The 18,055-nt window shown below is 50.7% G+C and overlaps 1 protein-coding gene across 4 annotated transcripts in view; it reads right to left on the minus strand.

Moving 5' to 3' along the window:
• Positions 1-9,193: 9,193 nt before the first annotated feature.
• The window catches only part of DLD (dihydrolipoamide dehydrogenase), a 47,840-nt gene continuing 38,978 nt past the window's right edge, over positions 9,194-18,055 (minus strand). For all 4 annotated transcript variants that reach the window (XM_078871489.1, XM_078871487.1, XM_078871485.1 and 1 more), the window contains 5 exons: positions 17,575-17,745; positions 16,404-16,593; positions 14,973-15,110; positions 13,339-13,428; positions 9,194-10,391 (listed from right to left, as the gene is read on the minus strand). In XM_078871489.1, coding sequence (XP_078727615.1) covers positions 10,326-10,391; positions 13,339-13,428; positions 14,973-15,110; positions 16,404-16,593; positions 17,575-17,745 — 655 coding nt within the window. In that variant the 3' untranslated portion in view covers positions 9,194-10,325. The remainder of the gene's footprint in view (positions 10,392-13,338; positions 13,429-14,972; positions 15,111-16,403; positions 16,594-17,574; positions 17,746-18,055) is intronic.

The raw sequence follows: 18,055 nt of genomic DNA on the forward strand, positions 1-18,055 counted from the left end.
GCCGGTCGAGAATGAGAGTACTCATGGGCAAGTTGGCAAATTAAAAAATAAATCGAAATGACCCCTGTATTGTATTTAATGTAATCCTGTTCGACAACTTTTTGGCCATCCCCCGACAACTGTTTCATCTCATCCGGCTTAAACAAAAATATTCTGATAATTGGTTTTTTACCCTTCTATCTGGCAACAAAACTGACACCTTTTTTACAAGGAGTCATGTTTGTGTAGTGGTGGTATTGACGTGCGCCGACGGTGACAGTGATGGATCACGGGGCGGCGCGGGGTGCGGGGTTGGGCACGCGTTGTGGGCGTGGTGTGGACGCGCGCGCCGGGAGTGACAGATGGCGGGGCGGCGCGGCGTGGGTGGTGGGGCACGATGAGATGTGGGAAAAGAGGATCGTAGCCAGCGCCCGGCGATTGGTCGAATAAGTGGGTGCTCGCAGCGACGTCCGCAGGTGGGGTATAAAGGGGGACGCGCGAGAGCACTCGGGGAGAGTTACCCAGTTGAAGACCCGAAGACGGAGTTGAAGACCTAGTGCCCCGAGACCCCTAGTCCCGCCGTCCTTGTGGGGACCGGGGCCCTGTGTGGCTCGGAGGCGAGGCTGTGGGACCCGGGGTCCGACGCCCCCGTGGGTCGGGCTGGGGACCCACAGTCGAGACGGATACCCCGGGCAGGGAGTGTCCCGAGTAGCTCAGTGGCGTTAGTCGCCGAGTAGCTAAGTGGATGTTGGTCATCCGAGTAGCTCAGTGGCGTTAGTCGCCGAGTAGCTAAGTGGGTGTTTGTCACCCGAGATACTAAGTGGGTGTTTGTCACCCGAGATACTAAGTGGGTGTTTGTCACCCGAGATACAAAGTAGGTGTGAGTCACCTGTAAACGAGTTTGATAAAATAAAGAGTGTGTTACCCGTGAAGTCGTCTCCCGCCGAGTTACTACATTACAACTGGCGTCAGAAGTAAACCTGTCTTCAAGGAGTATGGACACGAGGAAGACTACCCGTACCCACGAGCGAGGTCGGGACGACGACGGCGTACCGGGGACACCGACCTCGGGAGTAGAGGACGAGGAGTTGCCGCCGATGCAGCACTTCGCGGTGATGGCCGACGCTCCGCTTGCCTCCGACACCAGCCTCCAGGACGCGCACGCCCGGTTGGCGGAGTTGCTACTCGCCGCCGCCGCTGTCTTGGCCGACATCTCCGTTCCGGCGAGCGGAAAAACGGCTGCGGGGGTCGTGGAGGAAGCGACGGTGGAGGATTCCCGCCAAAAGGCGCTTCGCGCCAAAAGTCTGGAAGTTGCCGCCGTTTTTGGGGGGCCGCCACCGATTGGCGGGAAAGACGGACGCCACGTGGCGGGACACCTCCGCGCAGCGCAGCCCACGTCATCAGCACGCGCCGGAGCCCTCCATTTTGCGCCTGACAACCGAGCCGACATTTTACACAACTACAGCGGAGTGCGGGAAAATCTCTCCGACGTCGACGACGATCGGGTCCTCCAGCAAAGATTGCCCGCGCTGTCGGCGTTCAAGGCGGATGGGGGCGACTGGGGAGCCTTCCAACGAAGGTTCCTCGCTCATCAGGAGATGTCGGGGTGGTCCGACACCACTGCCCTGCGTGCGTTGCCAGCGATGCTTGACGACGACGCGCTTGCAGCCTTCACATCTGCTGCAAGGTCGTCCCGCTCTACGCTCCAGGCCGCACTACACCTGATGGCGAAGGTGTTCGGGCCGCCCTCCACGTGTCGCCACCAGTTCTACGATCGGCGGAAGGTGGCTGGAGAAACGACGCTCACCTACCGCACGGCACTACTCGCCTTGGCGGACGCAGCTTTTCCCCGCATGGATAAGGAGGGGAAGGACGCCATGGTGACGGAGCAGCTGCTGGTGTTGGCCCACGAGTTGGGGGTCCCCATCAACGTGGCGGACGAGATGGATATCTGCTCCCTGGCGATCGCCACGAGCATTCACGCGTACGAGGTCCTCAAACGCAAGCCGGGGGTCGTCTGCAAATGGCCGGGGAACGCGGCACTGGCCGCCACGATCGCCGAACCTCAGCCAGCTGCGGTGCAGGAGCAGGCCTTCGCTGCATCGCGTCCGGGGGAGTGGAGAACGGGAGGTCGTTCGCCCACACGTTCGCCCCGCAAGCTGGAGCAACCGAAACCTACGACGTCCGTCGTCTGCTACAACTGCGGCCTTCGGGGTCACGTCGCAGCCGGGTGCCGGGCCCCGCGTCAGCGCGCCACAGGACCACGTCGGGACGGCGACCAGGGCCACAAGTCATCCCAACAAAACCCGGCAAGTCGCGGCACCTCACACGTTCGGTCCACAAACACGGCACATTCGGGTCGCCGCTTCGCGGTGGGGGGTTCGCGGCTGGGTGCCGGGGGTTCAATTCGACGAGGGGGGTCCGTACGCGGCCCGCAAGCAGTCGAGTGGTCCGAATTGGCCCACAGGATCGTGGCTGCATCGGCCGGGTCGTCCGTGGTAACGGGGTTCATTGACGGGGTTGAGGTCCGGGTGCTTGTTGACACGGGTGCGTCGGCCACCATCATCTCGGACCTTATTTATAACATTCTTCCCGTCCAAAGTAGACCTCTTCTGCCAGTAGACGTGCCATTTTATGCGGCGAATGGGGGATCCCTGGGGATCATCGGCCAGATTCGGGCGACTATTTGCATTGGTGACATTAAATTGGCGGGCCCTATTTTTGTATCATCATCGCTGGCCGTTCCCTGTTTGCTAGGTACGGACTTTTTGTCCAAAATGCCCATCAAAATTCTTATAGATCAGGCCTGCATAGAGCTTCCGTCAGGTCGGAGGGTTGCGTTCTTGTCGAGCCCTACCAAAGTGCGCACGGTTTGTGCGACGGTGCAGGCGCTGGCGACTCACACTGTACGGGTGCCCCCGGGATCGCAAATGTTAGTACCCCTTCGGTTCAGGAAGCCACTCGAGGTGGGTGCGGAGGCACAGGGGGTGCTGTTGGGGCCGTCAAACAGAGCCAGTAAGGGCCTCGACTTAGCGGTTGCTCAAACCATGGTGAGAGGGGACAGTGAGCCGTTCGTAATGGTCCTGAATACGGGGTCGCGGCCGGCCGTAATTGCGCAGGGAACGGTGCTGGCTCACGCCGCGCCGCTACCCGTTGAGGAACGGCTCGTGGCTCAAGCAGATTTCACTGTTAAGTCGCATCCTCAAAGTGATGAGGGGACTGAGTGGTTGGACTCGCTGTGTGCCGGTTCTGCTAACTTGTCCGGGGTGCAATTGGGAGCATTGAGGGGTTTGCTAATCGAGTTTGCTGACGTGTTCAGCAAACATAAGTACGATATCGGCTGCACTGACCTGTTGCGCCACCACATAGCTACAGGGGACGCGGCCCCTATTCGTCAGAATCCCTTCCGGCTCAGCCCAGCCGAGAAGGAACATGTGCAATCGGCGGTTAATGATATGTTGGCGGCCGATATCATTTCGCCCTCTTCTAGTCCGTGGGGTGCTCCTATTGTCCTAGTAAAGAAACAGGACGGGTCCTTGCGCTTTTGTGTCGATTTCCGCCGCTTAAACAAAATCTCGATGGCGGATGCGTATCCGCTCCCCAGGATGGATGAGTCGCTGGATGCCTTGGCGGGAGCGCAGTTTTTTTCCACACTCGATCTGCTTTCTGGATTTTGGCAATTGCCACTCGATAACGAGTCAAAACCTAAAACTGCTTTCCGGACACCTGGGGGCCTATTTGAATTCAACCGTTTGCCCATGGGCTTACATTCCGCTCCCGCCACGTTCCAGAGACTCATGGAATTGGTTTTGTCAGGCCTCCAATGGGATACCTGTTTGATTTATCTCGACGATATCATCGTCTTTAGTCGGACTTTCGAGGAGCACCTCCAGCGACTGAGAGCGGTGTTCCTCAGGATGCGTTCCGCTAAGCTTAAATTTAAACCGGCTAAATGTTTTCTGCTTCGGGAATCGGTCAGGTATTTGGGCCATATCGTGAGTCGTTCAGGGATCTCGACGGACCCTGCTAAGACGCATTGCGTCAGCTCATGGCCAACGCCAACCTCGGTCACGGAGGTTCGTAGTTTCATTGGTTTCGCCTCCTATTACCGTCGTTTTGTCAAGCAATTTGCCACCATAGCCAGGCCCCTGCACGCTTTGACGGCTAAGGGTGTGAGGTTTCACTGGGGGGCGGAAGAGGAGGCTGCGTTCTGCTCCCTCCGTGACGCCTTGGTGCAGGCTCCCCCCTTGTGTTACCCCGATTTCACACAACCGTTTTTGCTTGACACGGACGCCAGCAATACGGGTATCGGGGGGGTGCTCTCACAGGTGGTTGGGGGGGTTGAACGGGTGGTCGCCTACGGTAGTAGGGTTCTTTCCCCCGCCGAACAACGCTATTGCGTAACTCGTCGTGAATTGTTAGCCATTGTGTTTTTTACACAGCAATTCAGGCCGTATCTTTACGGCCGTCATTTTACGGTCCGGACGGACCATGCGGCTCTACAATACGCTATGCGCGTGGCACAGCCATCGGGCCAATTGTCCCGATGGTTGGAGGTCCTTCAAGACTACCAATTCACGACGATTTACCGCAAGGGGTTGCGACACTCAAATGCGGACGCCTTGTCGCGGTTGCCGCCGTGCACGGACTGCACATGTTTGTTGGGATCGGCGCGGTGCAAACCCCCGGTCGCCGGCACCCCGGGAGTTGCGCTCGCCGCCACTGACAACCCGGGAGAGGACGCCCCCACGGGGAGGGATTCGCTGTTGTCGTTGCCCCTCATTGAGTGGGGCCGCCTCCAGATGTCCGACAGCTCCCTACTTACGCTACGTCGGAAAGTTGGCGCTCCCGAAGAAGGGGAGGCGCGGGTCGGTTCCTGGGTGTGCAGACAGGGCCTTTTGATGAAGTGGGACAACATGTCCCGGCGTCACGTGCTCGTTGTGCCTGTTGCTATGCGGGGTAGGGTTGTTCTGGCAGCTCATGAACGGCTCATGCATCTGGGTTTTCACAAAACGCTCGCCCTAATCCAGCGAGACTATTATTGGCCGGGGATGGGTAACGACGTGGCGAATATTCTTAAGGGATGCGTAGGGTGCGCCAAAAGGAAACCGCCACCATTGGCAGCTAATCCACCGCTGCAATCCATTCAGGTTTCGCGTATAAACGAATTGGTAGCGTTGGACATCTTGGGGCCCTTTCCGGCTACACCAAGGGGAAATAGGTTCCTGCTGGTTGGCGTGGAATACTTCACCCGATGGCCTATGGCATGGCCGCTCGCCAACCAGTAGGGTTATGTGTTGAACAAGGGCGCCCCCGAACGCTTGCTGACGGATCAAGGAAAGAATTTTTCGGGCGTTTTGTTGCGCGAGGTGTGCGACCTGTTGGGTACAAAGAAAGTGCGTACTTCCCCCTACCACCCGCAGACTGACGGGATGGTTGAGCGTCTGAATAGGACGATTACGTCTATGTTGTGCCAACAGGTCTGCGACGATCAGGTTGATTGGGACTTACAGGTGCCGGGGGTACTCGCGGCCTATCGAATGGCCCCTCATGCGGCGACGGGGTTTTCCCCATTTTTTCTTATGTATGGGCGGGAGGCCGATCCGGCCATGGACGTCCAACTGGGGATTTCCCAGCCACGTGCAAAATCTAAATTGGCAGACCACATCAAATTTAATATCGCCAAATTGACTGAAGCGCGGGAGGCGGCAAGGTTGAATTCGCGGTCGTGGCAAATTGCGAACGAGAAATTGCATGAGCGGAGGGTGCATACGCATGATTGGAAACCAGGCGATAAGGCCTGGCTGCATTGTCCACATGCACCGTTGGCTACGTCCCCCAAGTTGTTGAGACCTTGGAGGGGACCGGTGGAAATTGTGCGGGTTGCACGACCCCAGAGTATACAGATTAAATGGGGGAAACGCCGTTGGTACGTGCACCCCTCCCGACTGAAGCCCTATGCGGCACCGTGTGACCCCGTTCTGTGCCGTGACGACCGGGCGTGTGATGTGACCGTCGACTCGGGGAGGGAGGTGTCGCAGGCTGATCCTCACGTGTCTCCACCTGACCCACCCCCAGGTGCCTCGGGCTTGACGGCTGCTGACCGTCGAGAGCCTGAACCCCGGGGCACGCACGGGTCCTCGTTGCCTGGCCGATGTCTTCCTGAACCGCCGGCACCACCGGACGTTCAACCGCGTCTGGTGCCGTACGACGGACCGGCAAGGCGGACTCGGGCTAGGTCTCAACAATTTTCATGAAGACGTTTTTCTCTACACCGAGCTCGCCCGGTGTTCCCCTCTGCCGGGGTACTGTCCCGTTGTAGGGACGCTCGGAAGAAGAAGGGGACACTGCACGAGTCGAAAGAAAAAAAAAAATTATTCCATTTATTTTCCTTTTTGCATATACATTGCTAGTGTCACTCGCCGGTTTGTATATATTGTTCTATTGTCGCGGTGGCATTGGTTGAGGGTTGCGGATGGTAGTGTTCGCGTCGTGTTGTGTTGTTAAGTTAGTTGTTGTTCTTGTTGTTGTGTTGTGTTACGGGGCACACGGGCGGTTTGTATATTTTTATAGCAGCCGGGTCGGCTGCGAGCTATGTGGTAGGGGGTGATGTAGTGGTGGTATTGACGTGCGCCGACGGTGACAGTGATGGATCACGGGGCGGCGCGGGGTGCGGGGTTGGGCACGCGTTGTGGGCGTGGTGTGGACGCGCGCGCCGGGAGTGACAGATGGCGGGGCGGCGCGGCGTGGGTGGTGGGGCACGATGAGATGTGGGAAAAGAGGATCGTAGCCAGCGCCCGGCGATTGGTCGAATAAGTGGGTGCTCGCAGCGACGTCCGCAGGTGGGGTATAAAGGGGGACGCGCGAGAGCACTCGGGGAGAGTTACCCAGTTGAAGACCCGAAGACGGAGCTGAAGACCTAGTGCCCCGAGACCCCTAGTCCCGCCGTCCTTGTGGGGACCGGGGCCCTGTGTGGCTCGGAGGCGAGGCTGTGGGACCCGGGGTCCGACGCCCCCGTGGGTCGGGCTGGGGACCCACAGTCGAGACGGATACCCCGGGCAGGGAGTGTCCCGAGTAGCTCAGTGGCGTTAGTCGCCGAGTAGCTAAGTGGATGTTGGTCATCCGAGTAGCTCAGTGGCGTTAGTCGCCGAGTAGCTAAGTGGGTGTTTGTCACCCGAGATACTAAGTGGATGTGGGTCATCCGAGTAGCTCAGTGGGCGTTAGTCGCCAAGTAGCTAAGTGGGTGTTTGTCACCCGAGATACTAAGTGGGTGTTTGTCACCCGAGATACTAAGTGGGTGTTTGTCACCCGAGATACAAAGTAGGTGTGAGTCACCTGTAAACGAGTTTGATAAAATAAAGAGTGTGTTACCCGTGAAGTCGTCTCCCGCCGAGTTACTACATTACATTTGCATAGACCACAATACCTGCAGTCATAATGCAAACAAAAAACCTTTTGGCGTCATCTGGTCCAACCCATGTGAGACGAGGCTCTAAGGAAAGCTGTCTCGGGTGTGGACCAATCAACTTCAAGGACAGTGCACACATTATCAGTGTTATGTTTTTTGTTTGCATTATGACTGCAGGTATTGTGGTCTATGCAAACATGACTCCTTGTAAAAAAAAAAGGTGTCAGTTTTGTTGCCAGATAGAAGGGTAAAAAACCAATTATCATATGTTTTACTGGCAAATGAGGTTCCAAAAATATTCTGATCCCGAGTTGAAGGTGGAGGGGGTCACCAGCCCCTCGCTCACGTACAGAGGCCCCAGTGGTGGCTACGAGCCCTAAGAGAGGAAAGAGCCGTGGCTGGGAGATGTTAACTACCTCGCCTGGTATACAGGAGGCCATGGGTTTGATGCCAACTCTGGCGCTTAAACATGCGTTTAGATATGAGAATAGGTTTTTTCCCCTTTTTTTCTGGCAAAATTTTTTTTTACGAGAAATCGTGTCTGAATTTACAACAATACTTGTGGTCAGAATGCAAACATGATTCCTTGTAAAAGGTGTTTTTTTGTTTGCCAGAAAAAAGGGGAAAAACCCTTTTCTCTTATTTTGGTACTGGCAAAGTAGGTCCCATGATGTCGCTGCTCACCCCGATCCCTCATTACTCTGATAGTGTATTGTCTTTGTGCTGTACGCCTTTTGGCGTCCTCTGGTCTAACACCGTTTTGAGACGAGGCTCAAAAGAAAGCGGTCTCTAGTGTGGACCAATCAATTTCAAAGACAATGCATTTATTATCAGTGTTTTTTGTTTGCATCCTGACCACAAGTATTGTGGTTAATGCAGGCATGATTCCTTGTAAAAGGTGTTTTTTTGTTGCCAGAATAAAGGGGGAAAAAACTATTCTCATATTTTGGCACTGGCAAAGGAGGTCCCATGACGCGTTTAGATAATTTAGCTTATGTTGCTCGGCACCTCGCGTTTTAGGTATTTTTGCCTGTGCTCAGTATATGTCTGCTATGAAGGACTCTTGCCTGAACGTCACCTATTGTATATTTGTTTACCTTTAAGGCCACCAGTGTTATTGACGAATGAGTTGAACGTTTTGTTAATTTGCGCGAGCGAACGAAGTCTGTAGCCTGGCACTGATGTAAGTACGAGCCCTCGCACTATCGACACTGAATATACAAGGTGGGAGTGACGGCACAGTGGGTCTTGAGCTGCGCTATAAACTTATTGATGAAATAATTTCCAACCTGCATTGGTCAGTATGGTGAAGTATGGCAAAGCCCCATGACCCACATACATGGATTGGCAGAGGGCTGTATACGACTGTAAGCCGATGGTGAAACGGTTGGCACTGAATTTACAATCCAGTTCGATCTCTAGGTGCGGCAGGTGAAATCCTGGTCAAGGTTTTAAAATCCCCCCCACTTCTGTTCACCCAGCAATATAAATCGGTACACCAGTGGATGGGCAGGCCACAAGTGGTGGTACTAAGTGGGGGTTTTCCCACCTCTTACAAATCCTCTGGCCAGCATGGCAGAGTAGGCCAAATACCCTCCAGAGTAGCTGTCAAGAGCTCCCTCCCGTAAGAGGTCCATCCAATGGCAGTGGCGTGAGCGAGTGATTGCAGGTCTGTGACTTTACCTTCATTACAAAAGCTAATACAGTGAGCTTGCGGTGTGTGCTCCAACACCATTGTGTGAACACCCCAGTGGCAGCACAGCGCGTCCGTGCATGACAATATTCCACGAGAAAAGCACCGACGGAGAGGGTTTAAATATTTTAATTTATTCAAGGTGTGCACCGAACGGCACCACAGAGAATTACAGCCGGCCGGTGGGCGCGCGAGGGGGCTACCGGTCAGCCTGTGCGGATATAGCGCGTGCAGGACACGCAAACGGGAAACGGTAAAGCAGCAGAATAATAGCCAGGATTTCCACAGACATGCAGAAAGAGTTGAGAGAGACAAGAACCAACCACGTTGGGCATGGGCGAAACCCGAGTGGACGGAATTTAATTCGCCAACTGGAAACACTGATGCCTGTAGGGGGGATATGAATCAAAAAGTCAGATTTACATTTTACAAGTGGTTCGCGAAAAAAATATAGCAAAGGCAAGACACCCATCAACAAGAGCGTACATTTCTTTTCACGCACGTTTCTTTCCGCTCGACGTATGGAGTTGAGCCCATTAAAGAGTGAACATTTTTCAACGCTAAGATTTACTTTCACGCTGGATAATACAGCGCAGTATCAGATGTACAATCATTTCCACCCCGATATCTTCATGAAGGGTCTTTCTTCAAGATCAATCCAAGTTTGATCAAGGCCACCACTGCTTTCAGTGCACATCCTCTCAACGCTGTCGTCACGCACTGCTGGTTCGGTGTTTAAAGCCAAAACGCGTGGACGGCTTTACCGGGGAAAGATAACGATGCCAATTTTATTTCGGTACAGCATCGATAACATCCTGGTAATAAAACGATGTGTCAGCATTTTATATTTTTCCATAACCCCAACTTAGAAAAAAAACCCAACATAGATTACCAAACAAAAACTCATTGCGGCTGTTTTATTGACTTACTTACGGGCATTAAAAGGCCGGATAGAGTAATGAATTTTAAAGTTGTGCTACCGTTAATATCCCAATATTTAACAGTAGCGTTATAGTGCTCACGTTAGCAACTTAGCGCATGGTGCTCTGATAATAATAATCCATACATCTGTCGTGGGCTCCATTGGACTCCTTTTTGCATTCAACCTGGTGACCCGACCACACTCCGTCGCCGAGACTGCCCGTTGCTGTGCAAACGCTGCGCACGCGCGCCGCAGCGTCGGCACAGTGTGCGAATGTTTTCAATCGTTGGGGCAGACGCCGCGCAGACGGCGGCACTGGCTGCTCAGAAGTTGATGGCCTTGCCGAAGGTGGCGGCCAGGTTCGCCTCCCGGAACGCCTCCGACACGGTCTGTGGAAAAGCAAGGAAGGGCGCGACCATAAGGGCAGTCAGGGCAAAAAGCAGTACGACAAACAAACAAAAAATTACTGCTGCACAGGTGTTTGCATTTTTTTTCTGCATAGGCTCTATGCAATGTGTTTTGCAGGGAATGATGTTCCTATTGGACATCTGTGAAAAAGAGCTTCATAGAATGTCGAATTCCTCTCGTCTAAATAAAGATTTGGTTTCTGTTGGGGATGTATCAGTTTCACTGCACATGCTGGAAGTTTCTTCGGGGAGGAATCTCCAATAAGTCCGTGGAGGAAAACCGTAACACATCATGCCAAACAACGCACGGTCCAACCCAACAAGGCATCGGAGATAAATATATTTTTTTATGAATCTAAATGTCACCCTTAAATGAGAGGCGTGGTGATCATTTCTGTCTGCTGCAACTCCTTAATCTGCGATGGGATGTTCACGTTTCTGGGCAAATTGGCACAGTGGTGAGAACGTATGACTCAATATCAGAAGTTAAAACCCTGGCTCGAGAGTCAACTATCCCTTTCAGCTTTCCGAGGTCAATCAAATGTATGCAACTTTCTGGTAAGCCAACAACTGGAAAATGCAATTTAATTACCACGAACTCAGGATGTTTAATGCAAAATGACTGCCATCCAATACATGTGTGAGAAGCCAATGACTTTTGACCTCAATGTTGGGACACATTTTGATTCGTAACACAAATACACTGTTGGCTGCCAAACAAGTGGTGCACGACCTCACTATAGGTGGCGCACATTTTAGGGTATTTAGAGTATTTGGCTTCGGCTATAAATGTCCACGTCGGAATAAGCCACTTCATTGAGCTACCATTTGTGATAGCCAGCTCTCTTCTGACAAAGATATATAGCGCAGTGGGCCATTACCTGGTAAGATTAAAAAAAAGTTTTATTTTAGTTTGTAATATCTCCAGAGGGATGCAGGATTCAATCAGCAATGCTAATTTCCCCAATGTTGTTTGCAACATGACTCTTCTCAAATTTAATTTCAATATTAGGGTTATCGTCGCAGCAACGCTCTTGCGAACGATAGCAATGTCAGGAAGGCAATCTGAGAAGAGCACTTTTGTAATTACAAAAAAAACTGGCAAAATAATGTGGGATAAGAATAAATCTTTTCGTCCGCATTCTGGGGTAACTGCAGACTTGTTCCGTCTCATTTTCCCATCAAAGACTAAAATCCTGTAATTAAACAATAAATAAACTGTGATTAAAAGCTTCCGTGACTGCAGGGATTCATATTCTTGGTTCTTTCGGTAAAGTCACGCAGAAGGGAAACAATATTTTTATTATTTTATTGTTTCCCTGCTACGTGACTTTACCGAAAGAACCAATAATATAATAAACTGTACTTCAGCGGACTTCCTTTCTCCAAGGTCACTCCCCCCAAAAAGTGAGCTAAGAAAGGCCCCCCCCCTCCTCTTTTTCTTGATGATTGTTTTTGACTACAGGCCAATTCTTTTATGCATCAGAAAACACATTTCAAGCAGAGAAAGCTACACGGTTCCTGCAAAAAAGCTTTATAATGGGGTGGAGTGGTGGTGCCGCGGTTGACGCACTGTTCTAGAAACCCGACACGGTGAGGTCACTTCCAGGCCACGGGTCGAACGTTAAGAGGTGAGCGCTATCTAACCCGGTTATTGGGCCCTCATGGTAAGGCCTTCATCCAGCAGTGGATTGACAAAAGGATGTGTATTATTTTCATTATAATTTAAAAAAATCTCGGAGGAATTTTAGAGGAGGCTCAAAAACAAACTAGAAGTGTCCTCCAGTGTGGAGAAATGCTATGAAGTGACATGCAAGTGTAATATATGGAAGACATCTTCCTCTGCAAAGTCCTTTGCATTCATTTGATGAAGAAAAAACAAGCTCAAAGTTAGGTCAATGGAAATGTTGTCTATTTTAGCAGAATTTGTTTATAAACCAAGACAAAACAGCTAGCGTTGGTGCTGGCCATCGAAAATATAAATGTCAGCAAAAAAAAACTAACTTGACATGCAGCAAATCTGGTATATATCTTGGGCGGCTGACCGGATTTTGAACTCAAAATCTTGGCAGTGATGACAAAACCCTGGCCCCTAGCATTATCACCATCCTCAGGACTTTCATTCAGGATTTTTCTGCATTTGGATGTTTGGACAATTCCTTTTTAAAGGGTTTTGTGCGTGGGAGGAAACCAGACAACACAGAGAAACTCAACACATGCAAGTGGATGATGCTGAAAGGTCTGAATGGATGGGCTTATGAGCCCAAATTCTATGCCAGTATTACCTCTCCACATCACAGCCCACCGAACTTGGGAGGACTCCCACAATCTGTTATCCACAAACATTTCCTTCCAAAACAGTGGATTACAGATGTAATCTCGCGAGGATTTGTGAATCCAACACACAGCAAAACCTTGGATTGCGAGCATAATTCGTTCCGGAAGCGTCTTTGTAATCCAAAGCACTCGTATATCACTTGTGATCACGTGACACTCGGCAGACAAAGTGTATACACGTACTACTCGTATTGCAAGACCTCGCTCGTTTATCAAGTTAAAATTGATTTTAAAAATTTGCTCGTCTTGCAAAACACTCGCAGACCAAGTTACTCGCAATCTAAGGTTTTACTGTATTTGGGAGTTCCACAATTTTTGGGATCCGCCAACCATTGCCTGCGAGCACCGGATTACCACAGGGCGCACGCATTCACACCTGCCAACCAGGTAAACACCGCGTTTCCGTATCGCAACGGGCGTTGCAATCCTGTCGGAGATCGCCAATATCGCCAACCGATGCAAGTGGTAGCGGCGCGTTAGCATCGCGGACGCTTCCGCTGGGCACTGATTTATGCAGTTGGATACCTCCGCGCAAAGCGCTGTGGAGAGCGTCGATTGTGGTGGTGGTGGTGGAGGGGGCGAGGGCACTCACCGGGTGAGCATGGCAGACGCGCGCCACGTCCTCGCACGACGCGCCGTACTCCATCGCCAGCGCCGCCTCGTTGATCATCTCGCCGGCACCCTGCACGCACGCACAGTGGCACGAATCAGGAACTAAACGATGTACAAATGTATGTATGTTGAACTTCACGTCTGCTGCTACCTACGTGCAGTGCTATGTTCAACTGTGCTTCTAAATTCCATTGCTGCTTCGGTGACTCGTATTATGCTTGTACGAGGTACGATATGAAGTTGAAAATGATGACGATGCTGATGATACTGATCCATTACGTAGCCGTTGAAAATAAAATTAGAAAATATCTACGTGGTTATCATTTGCAAAAAAAGTAGTTTTAAGTAGATTTAATCGTACTCTACAAAACACAACCCTTAAAGGTAATCAGTCAGAGCAGCCAGCACATTTATTTTAAATGCAAAGCCAAATGTGTGAAGTTGTGGTTGCTCTTGACCTGCTGTTAAAAAGTTAATCCTTGAAAGTGTTTTTATTACTTGAATGTTATTCTACAGATTTGTGAAAACAACTTTTTTTTTCCTGATTACGACCGCTTGTGTTGCGATCGACACGTCGTGGTTTCTGTTTTTGTATATATATCTTTTATTACTGAAAGAACCAGAATAAGTCTACATTACAGACTGCCAGTGCGCTCACTCAGTCTACATTATGGACTGCCAATACGCTCACCAGCTTAAAAACCAGGCAACAGTCTACATTATAGACTGCCAGTACGCTCACCGAGGTTAAGAACCAGGCTACAGTCTACATTATAGACTGCCAGTACTCACCCAGCTTAATAACCATTGCTACAGTCTACATTGCAGACTGCCAGGACACTCACCAAACTTAATAACCAGGCTACAGTCTACATTATAGACTACCAGTACACTCGCTTTGATTAAGAACCAGGCTACAGTCTACATTAGTGGTTTTTTTATTCACTTAATTTTTATTATTATTTTTCCATCTACGTGACTTTACTGAAAGAACCAAAGAATAAGAAAGTCAACAATTTCAACATAGAAAAGCACGAAGGGTGTCGTATTTTGCATTATATGAACAACGCTCAGTATGCTTAAAAAATACCCCCCATGACCAACACAGTATGGGAGGGCCTTCATCCAGGAGTGGATTGAATGTTGAAAGCTATTAAAACGAATGATGCACAGACCCCTACAAATTGGAGTCTTAGAATCACAGAATTAGCCCTCTCCACTTAACAGGGCGGTAAGAGGCTATTGTCTTCCACACAAACTCTACAGAAACATTTGTTTTGACGCAAAAGGGTTTTGTTTCGAGATGCGCACAATATTAAGTGTAGACCAAAGCACGGGAGTGGTGGCGCATGCCTTAAATCCACGCCGTGATTGACTGCGAGTGACTGTGTGCGTGACTGCACGAGTGACCGTGTCGGTGACTGAGTGAGATTGTGAGTTGACTGCGCGGACGGCTGAGTGACAGCGAGCGATCGTGTGGGTGACCACCGTGCGAGTGAGTGGGCGGGTTATTTGTGCCAGTGAAGGTGCGAGAACGACTTGTGTGGGTCACTGCACGGGTGACTGCATGCGTGGCTGTGTGAGTGACGGTCTGAGTGACTGTGTGATGCCTACAGATCCCAGGATGTGCGCTCCCAGCATGCGGTCCGTCTCCTTGTGCGCCAGGATCTTGACCAGGCCGTCCGTGTCGGCGTTGGTCTTGGCTCGGCTGTTTGCGGCGAAAGGGAATTTGCCGATCTTGTACGGCACTCCCTGCCCACGGACAGACAGGCAGAAACACACAGGGGCAATTATATCGGACGTTGAACACGTACACATCGTGCATACTATGCCAAACGGCATGCTTCTACAGACGGGTGACAAACCTTGACTTGCAAGTCCCACTCACTCAGCCCATTGTACAGGAGATACGTTTTTTTAAATCAAAATTGTAGACCCGCACACTGCTCAACTTGCATGGCAATCGACGTCCAGGTAGTGTGAACATTAGAGTGTTGGTCTTTGAGAATACAGTTTGCAAAGTGGATATCCACTTTGCCAGAATATACACACTCAATTTAATTTAAAGTTTACGTGTACAATCTCAAAAACCACGGAGGTAAAGACGCGCAATTGCGTTTGTCTCTTTGCGGTGCCCGTGGCTGTTGTTTCACAAAAGGTTCACAGCAGAGGATGGTGAGCGAGTTCGTTCAAGGCAGCCTGAATGAGAATAGGGACACAGTCTGTGCAGGAAGAGACATACATCATTCTTCTTGCTCTTTCACAGAAGCAGAGCAACAACTGCAGTTTCACATCGAGGTGGTCAAGCCAGGCAACCGTACGTCGTACAGCTCCTGAATGTCTCGGGGAAAAAAGCGCTACGACAGAACGTTTGTGTAGAATGCGACCGTTAAGGATGCTAACACTGACCGAAGAAAAGAATGTTTTTTTACGCTGACAACATACGCAAAGAATTGTGTACCGAAAAATAAGTTGCGATTTATAAAAAGAAATGTTAGGCAAATAATCAGCTGTTACATTTTTGCCAGTGGAGCGAACAAAACTGTACGGACAAAACGTAACAAATCGTGAGAATTCAGCACCGGGGTTGGGAGGGGAGGTCAATTGTTACATAACTATAGCATAAACACAGTTATCCTTCTCAAAGGATCAAAGGAATGGTAACGCATTAGAGAGAGAAGGAAGAATGAAGACTGCAATACATTTTACAATTAACAGAATGAGCTTGTGCCAACACGGTCCCATAACGATGCTACGGAGAGCATGCAGATAGCGGTGGAAGTGAACGAAACTATTTTTTTTACTTTGCCACGTAAGGCCCACTGAGCTATATAGCTCTTGTCAAAAGCGATCTGGCCACAAATGATAGCTCAACGGAATGTATAGCAACCACACTCGGAACGTGTGATGTTGATTCTAACTGTGGGGGGGGAGAGAGAACATGAAAACTCCAAATATACACCAGGCGTCAGGGTCAGGATCAAGCCCACGACCTCCATGTACACCGGGCGAGGTAGTTAACATCTCCCAGCCACCGCTCCTTACCTCCTCCTTGAGCTGCTCCTCAGTCTTGCCGATCCACGCCACCTCGGGGTGTGTGTAGATGACGGAGGGCACGCAGTTGTAGTCGATGTGCACCGCGCCACCAGCCATGCCCTCCACGCAGATGATGCCCTCGTCCTCCGCCTTGTGCGCCAACATGGGCCCGGCCACCACGTCGCCGATCGCGTAGATGCTGGGTAGCGCGTCCACAAAAAAGGACACGAGGTTTGTAAAATTAGTCGGCTCTCAGTTAATCCAGGGCTATAGTATGTATACTCTTAGTTTTTTCGATAAAGTCACGTAGGTAAAAAAGTGAAATTAAAATTAATAAAAAAAATTATTTCATTTTTTACCTACGTGACTTTACCGAAAAAACTAAGAGTATGAATCATTGCAGTCACGAAAGCTTCAAATCTAGATATAGTATGTATGTTCAACTTCTTTCCCAATGTACATGGGCCAGTCGTGCTAATCTGAAGGGGGTGGGGGCACGGATGAAAAAATACTAAATCGTGCAGAATGCAAAACAAATGTACATTAGGCTATAAAACGTATCTAACGTTTCTGTGATGTGCTTATCGAGTTGCACCACGTGCGGTAAAATAAGAACACGTGGCAACACACAAGACGCGAAGGGGGAGCTTCAGTTTCATCATGGCCAAGAACTTCGCACATCGTGCCAAACAACGCGCAGCGCAACCCGAAAACACACAACGGAGAACTACACGGCACAAACGCAATACAACTTGGGTCGTATTTATTGTTCACTTACGCAGAATGGGGTGAAGATGTACAATGTCTTTTGTCTGATTTTAAGTCATCGGTTTACTAGCTGACACGTTTGTGGTCGAGTGGGCATCGAGGAGCAGACAAGATTGAAACCGACGTGCATGTTAAGATGTTTTACTTTTTTATTATCCATAATGGTTCATCTTTGTCATTTTTATTGTCCCCTGTGCCTTATTGCCCATTGGGGAATGACCGTTTCCTTCGCCTCTAACGCCTCGCAGTGCTCTTTCCACTTCTCACCGTCCACCGCTGCGTCCTTCGACCGAGACGGTTAATCTGCAACGTGGAATATCCGCCCACGCATAGCCGAGGTTTAACCGTACTTGGTGTTGTGGAAAAATGACCAAGAGAGAGAGAGAGAGAGGGGAGGGTGGCGGCTGCTCACTTGGGGATGCTCGTCTGGAAGCGGTTGTTGATGGGAACACGGCCTCGGTTGTCCAGAGCGATGCCAAGCTCCTCCAGGCCCAGGCCAGCCGTGAACGGCCGGCGCCCAACGCACACCAGCAGGACGTCACACGTCAGCGTGTCGGCCGCACCGCCCTTCGCCGGCTCTGTCCTGCGTGCCACCACGAGACGGTGGAGGTGAGGGACAGCAAGAGGTACGTACGTACGTTAGATTTCTTTCACACTGTGCGTAGACAAACGCGCAAAATGGGGTGTGCGCGGGAAGAACAAACTAAAACACAAAAAGCAGACTAGGTCATGGGTAGCTGACGCAAGCACCTGAGCACACAATATGAAGCATGCCTGATTTTAAGAAAAAAACATTCTTCATAGGGGATGCCCCGAAGAAAAGAATACCGTAGTTGAACAGTAATACTTTTAATTACATTTAAAAGTAGGTGAAACAGTGGCAGCAGTGGTTA

The sequence above is a fragment of the Lampetra fluviatilis genome, chromosome 32 (genome assembly GCF_964198595.1).
Source record: "Lampetra fluviatilis chromosome 32, kcLamFluv1.1, whole genome shotgun sequence".
Taxonomy (NCBI): domain Eukaryota; kingdom Metazoa; phylum Chordata; class Hyperoartia; order Petromyzontiformes; family Petromyzontidae; genus Lampetra; species Lampetra fluviatilis.